This window comes from Periplaneta americana, chromosome 12 (genome assembly GCF_040183065.1).
Source record: "Periplaneta americana isolate PAMFEO1 chromosome 12, P.americana_PAMFEO1_priV1, whole genome shotgun sequence".
Taxonomy (NCBI): domain Eukaryota; kingdom Metazoa; phylum Arthropoda; class Insecta; order Blattodea; family Blattidae; genus Periplaneta; species Periplaneta americana.
The window spans coordinates 152,342,459-152,349,146 of NC_091128.1; the positions used below are offsets into that span (position 1 = coordinate 152,342,459).

Sequence of the window (6,688 nt, forward strand, 5' to 3'; positions counted from 1 at the left end):
CTTTCAGCAGTTTTGTTCCTGCGTGACGTCATTGTTGTGTCCACCGGTCCGGTGAGATTCGGAATACGCTGATAAGCACTTATTTTGACATTATTAACATGGTGAAAGAAATAAAAATTAACTTTTTTTCTGCTCCCACCAGAATGTTTGCTTGTCAGTCCAATACGCTGTTCCGAATGAAGAGAAGTTGTTGTAAAGCCACTGTCATGCCTGAACTTCAGTCTTCACCACGTTATGCACGGCGCAAGAGACTCCATTGTCAGGGTGCAGTGTTGAAGGCAACGCATTGTCTACTTACCCCACGATCCACTCAAATTATGGTGCAAGTAACAAGATGTTATCCCACGGTTTATTAGATTTCAAAGTGGGTTGAACATCGGTTCATTACTTCTAAGAAAGGATAGCGTACCCCTATTCATTTACTAAAAGCGTTGTGATATAATAAGTGGAATAGGAATTGCTGTGTAAGTCCGGGTAAGCACGGTGGACTGTGCGGCGCTCTCGGGGGAGCACCCAAACACTCTAGTTGATAATTAATAAGAGGGTGGGTGAGGGATCTTAACTAAGACTCATTAGAGCTGTGGGACGCTGCTTCACGGTTCGTTTCACATATCTTAGCCTGTGTGTAGAAGGGCGCGCCACAGTTTCTTCGCTAGACTTGCTTCCTCTTAGTACATAGTTGTGCGAATATTCGCTCGCTCCGTCGACAAATACGCACTTACGTAGAAATATGGCGTTACCCCTAAATTGAACTTTAATCTTACGAGTATTTGACGTTTCTCGAGATTAGTCAGACGTAACTCAGCGTGCGAAATATGTCGCATTGAATCAGTGGCGGCTCTTGATAAAATATTATGTGTTCACAATTTTGTGTTCTAAAATCGAAGAGAATTTGAAATCGTACGTTTTTAGCCTAATATGAAATGTCATGATTCCAATGTTTCACTGTCGAAAAAACCATATATAAATTCAAAACAACATATAATAATAATAATAATAATAATAATAATAATAATAATAATAATAATGAAACCTAGTCTTTCTATTTCCAATTTTTCCTGGAAAGCCAGTTTACCCAGTTCTTTACTTTTCAAAATTACTTGAACAGAGTTCATTGTTTACGTTTGTTAAAAATTAATACATAAAACAATTTACAAAAGCTTGTGTTCAGTAATATACTGTATTTTGATTCATAACACACTGATGCACTATAGCCTATACCAGTAGCCCACTGTAATACCATTCGCATAGATTGATTACTATAAGTACATGCCAATAAATATTATTCTTAAATATTATACACCACCATACAGATATGAAGAGTTCGCGGGAAAAACGATGAATGTCATAGTTTTGTTAAGGTTGATGTCATTATCTAATTCAATGGATCACTACGAAATTTAAAGTTGTTCTTATGAAAAATGGTAAAAAGGAGAATTATCACCACGAATACAGTAATCCTTTACTTTATTTTCTATAGAAACAGCACTACATCTTGCAGTTATAGACTCAATTAGATCATTATCTAATCCTTAACAGACATGTGACATTCATAATTTTTCCATCGAACTCTTCATATTTAAATTCATACCACCATCACATTCAGCCAGCACGTCTTTGAAAGCCAAACTATGTTATATGCCGACACTGAAGTATAGTCATTCACAAACTACACTCTCGTAGCAGCACTGTACACACATCCACATAAAGTAAACGTTCCGACAGTGAGATGCTGACACCTGCAGGCTAAAATACAGACTAATTAAATTTTCTCCTCGAGATATAGTACGTAAACTATAAGAATCGATGCACCTGACATCTGTAGGATAGATTCACTGTTCACTTAATGCTTTGTACTCTTGACAAGTCATAAGCGGCAAGCGAAAGACAATTTTTTCCCGCGCATGCGTGAAATTTCTGTAACCTTCTTGAAAAGAGCACGGCTTATATGTGAACGGATGTTGCCAAGTTTACATAAGAAGTTTATGCAAGATGCGGGAAGTTTAAAATACTCGATCCTGATATTATACATCCTCACTACGCCAATACGGTATTAAATAATAAAACTAGTCGTGCATTAATGGAAACAAGGTGTTCACGTGCTCTTGTGCTCTTATTGACGCACTGCATTGAATAGACTATCTGAAATGTTCGCAAGGAGTGAAGGCAAGAAAACCGTGTAAGCATTACGGGAAAGGATTGATGTACTGAAATAAAATTCTGACGCAGAAGTAAATAAACGAATAAAGTAATGAATGAATCGAAGAATTAGAAGCTGGACCGATGTTGATTGAGATATACAGGGTAAACCGTAAGTAATGTCGTTAATTTGAGGTGGTTATTCTTTGAGATATTTCAAACAAAAAAAGCTTCATACAAATGAATATCTGCATGGAAATATCATATGTACTTCGGCACATTAAAATAATATATATATAATATATAAATAATATATATAATAATAGTAACAACTTCATATACATTAAGGAAACAAAAATAGATTAAATACAAATATGTTTATTTGTAACAAAGTAGATAGTACACTGAAGAATTTTTTCGTTGTTTTCTCCAATTTTTATTAAATAATAATGAAAATATTTAACTCGTGTATAAAATGTCGTACATTAATTTTCAACGTCTTTGTCTTTCTTTTTTTGTAACTGCTTCTTCCCCTCTTCCTTTTCTCTCTGAGCTGCGTCTCCAAAATACACTTTAGCTTTTTTTACGTTGATTGATTTCGGTATTACATCTCCCAGAGCTTCAATTGCTTCGTCCGACATGGGAATTTCAGTTTTTGTTTCTTGCATGGGAATTTCCACCAAGTGGAACATATAAGGGGGGACCACATCCTTGACAACTGAACCAACTTCTACTCCCTTCTCAGTGGTATCAGTATCACATTCGTCGTCTTTATGTAAGTTATTATTCTCGTGGAGTATCGCATTCTTTTGCTTGTTATGAGGTGGGGAACCATTCGCATCTATAATTCGTCGCCTAATCTCATTGCTTTGCTTATTGTCAGTTTTTTCCTCAGGTTTGCACGGTTGTGTTGAAGTACACAGTTCTCTACGATTCGGCTTAGTTTCTTTGCAGTCTGAATCTTCCGTTATGATCTCTTGGTCTTCAGTAGGGGACTCCATGATGCAGTCGATTGTGCGACTCCTGTATCCCGATCTGAACAAGCAGCCGTTGCATTCGCTCCACTCGCCCACTCTCCATCTCGCGTGGCAAGGATTCTCGTTGCAAGGTCGACTCTTCGGTGTCGGTTTGTCGGACGAAGAGCAGAAGGAGTTGCTCACAGTGCCGTCCCTGGCTTCCAGACACTTCGGTTCAGATTGCTGCACTCCTCCTCCGCATCGCTTGCTGCATTCTCCCCAATCGACGAATTCCCAGTGGTACGAAGGTTGATAGGCCTCACTCTCGTTTCCAAGACGTAATGAATATTTATACTCGATCCCTGGATTGCGGTCGCCATAGAAACAAGCATACAACACCAAATTGTCTTTAGTGGGACCCGCAATGACAATTTCTTCTCGCTCGTCCTCTGGATGGTAGTAGTACCCGATTGTTCCAACTATGTGCAGCTCTCGATCGTTTTCCTCGGTGTAATCCCCGTTGAGGTAATACACTTTTTTCTTCTCTGGACCTAAGGCTAACGTGTTGGATGTAGGCCTCAGCTCTTTTACTGTAATCCTTCTGCTTCCCTTAGGAAATGTGTGGATTTTAACATAGCCCTTGCCCTTGCCTTTGAACACTTTCTCTATAGCTGTGCATTGAGTTCCATCACCTCGACAGATCCCGCATCGATCCTCCACGGCATCAGAGCCCAGCTTCCAGTCGCAACCCACGTGCCGACACAGCCCAGCCACACACATGTCTTTGGTTCCCGGTTTGCACCGCGTTCCGTCTTTCGCCCGCTGGGCCAGCGTGGCGACAGCGTTCTCCTCGTTAACGCAGATTAGAGTGCAGGATTTGGCAGGGTTGGAGATGACGTACGACGACCACTTATGCAGCGCACCTTCGCGAGGCTTGGTGTTGTACTCCGCGCACTGCTGCTCCCTGAAGGTAGGCGATTCTGGGTCGCAGGGCCTCGTGTTGCAAACGCGATACTCTCTGCGCTCCCCCAGACAGTACCTGCCGTGGTTCTGAGGTGTTGGCGCTGTACAGTCGCGGTCCATGAACTTGATACCTCCCCCACAAGTTCGAGAACAATCCGACCACTTTGACCACGCGCTCCAGCCACCATTCACGGCTTCCGGTCTCTGTCCCATGGGAACGCACTTCCTGTCGTAGCACCACATGTTGGTGCCGCACTTGGTGCCGTCAGCTGGCGGCTGGTTGTAGGTGCCGCAAGTGTTCGGCTTGAACTCGCAGTTCAAAAATTTACAATTAGTCTCTGGACCCATGTCACAATACTTCGCTTCAGGATTCCTGAACTCCTGCGCGCACTGGAAGTTGGCGTCGTACATGGCTCCGGGAGGCATTTCCGGTATGTTAAAGTTGTGGTCTTGCGGCTCGTCCAGAAGACAGTCTCCCAAGTCGTTGTCCAGAAATTCTTGCATGAATCTCTTGCTGCAGATAGACCAGTTTGCTGTCGCCATTTGCACGTACGGCGACATGACGTGAGCGTTGACGTCGTCCGCGAAGGGCTTGCAGTCCGAGTCGACCTCGTCGTCGTGCCCGCACCCCATCACGTGACCTACCTCGTGCGTCACCGTCACGCCCAGCAGCAGGCCCGTGTCTTCGCAGATGGCGCACGTCTTGTTGGGGTTGCACGCCTGTGCCACGTAGGCCAGGCCGAGGAGGCCGCACTCCGTCATGTTGTCGATGCAGATGTCGTACCTCGTCAGCAGCACGGCGATATCGTGGTGGTTCGGGTGCGATAAGTCCGGAGGGTTTATTGTTGTCTGCCATTTACAGAAACTGCTCAGCGTGGGCTCGGCGTCTTGACTGATGATCAGATCGACTTCCTCCTCTTCCTTGTGCAGGTACATGATTCTGACCACAACAAAATCGATCAGATTCCCAGCACTGGCGTCGTGGTAGTAATCTGACGCCATGTTCATTATTGTCAGTATGTACATTTCGTAATCTGTGTTGTTGTGAAACTGAAGGAACCGCTTGTCGGCTACAACCAGTATTTCCTGATAGCGGTGCTTGCTGAATGTTCTTCGGATATCTTGTTCTGCTAGTCCGTTCTCTTTCGCGTATATTTCTGCAACTCTTCGTCGGCGATACTCCATTTCTAAGCGGTCCCTCCATCCGTCCTTCCAGCTCTGACTGGCACAGTTCCGCTCTCCTCGCATGACGGCAGACCGCTTGTAAACCACGTGTAAATGCTTGCCGTTTGTTTCTGGCTGCTGGTCCTCCACCGGCTCGATGAAGTAATGCCCGTCGTCTGTCTTGATGTACCCGGCCAAACCATCGCAAACGGAGATAGCAAGGCGAGAGTTATCGTGGTCCTGAACGCGGCCTGTGTAGTGGCACTGGGTGTCCTTCACAGGGCGAATCTTTATTTTCTTGACGTCTTTGGCAGACCCTGAATCTCTCTCTTCTACCATCGCTCCTGGAGACAAGAAGTCGTGATTTGGCCACATTTCCATATGGTGGTGCTTTCCGTTGAAAGAGAGACCGATATGAACTTTGTCTTTGTCGTCTGGAGACATTCTTTTCTTGCGTCTAGTTTTATCTCGTTCATAGAAATGAGGTAGTTTGTGCGAGACAAATGCGCCTTCATGGTCTTCTTTAATGGGAATTACCAATTCGTAATCCTCAATATTCCTTGTATATCTGCCGTGAATTACATTGCTAGTCCGTCCAGCATCCTCGGTAATAACACCTACCACGCTCAGTGTTACTGCTTCAAAAATGTACACGTTGGTTAAAAAGAGATGCTTCATTATGAATAATTCTTTTCTTACTGAAATAAAACACCATTTTTGTCAACAGACACAAAGAATCACAAATGTATGTGTTGCTAGGAAACATTGTTAAGAATACCTTCAATTGTTGTATCGTTACGTACTTTTCTTTATTACATTGACTTCTTTAATAAACGTGATGATAGAAATTGTAATATAAATACGTGTAGCTAGATTAAAAATTACAAAAAATGCAGCTTCTCACAATACTTAACTCATCTTACAGTTACATTAGGTCACAGCTGACTCCCGCAACTAACAAAAAAATCTTCCACAGGAAGAAAATTGTACAACTACTTTCACCATGTTTTCAAGCTGATAGTCACGTCGTATGTCAATAAATTTTAATCTAATGAACATTTAAATTTGAACTATATTTTATTCTTGTATAATTTATATATTGTTTATTGATTCCTAATAAACTATTAAATTACGTTTTTCACATTTTGTACTAGTGTTATAGATCTGAAGATGGCAAATATTTCCGAAAACGTTAATATTTTAAATGAAGGCTACTATAGTATTTAATAACAATAATAATAATAATAATAATAATAATAATAATAATAATAATAATAATAATGGTTTATTTTAACTGGCAGAGTTAAGGCCATTCGGCCTTCTCTTCCACTCCAACCAGTATGATAGAAAATTACTACACTGCTATGAATATAACATAATTAATACAATACAATACAATTCAAAGCAATACAATATAATACCGGTACATAATTAATATAATACAATGACAATTCTTTTCATCTTCA

At 41.6% G+C, this 6,688-nt stretch overlaps 1 protein-coding gene across 1 annotated transcript; it reads right to left on the bottom strand.

The window, feature by feature from the left end:
- Positions 1–2,551: 2,551 nt before the first annotated feature.
- LOC138711277 (A disintegrin and metalloproteinase with thrombospondin motifs 12-like) lies at positions 2,552–5,900 on the bottom strand. Its single transcript, XM_069842707.1, has one exon. The coding sequence runs from the start codon at positions 5,898–5,900 to the stop codon at positions 2,625–2,627; it is 3,276 nt and encodes a 1,091-aa protein (XP_069698808.1). The 3' UTR covers positions 2,552–2,624.
- Positions 5,901–6,688: the final 788 nt, after the last annotated feature.

Coding starts and splice junctions, on each gene's coding strand:
- LOC138711277 (XM_069842707.1), bottom strand. CDS start 5,900: ATGAAGCATCTCTTTTTAACCAACGTGTACATTTTTGAAGCAGTAACA.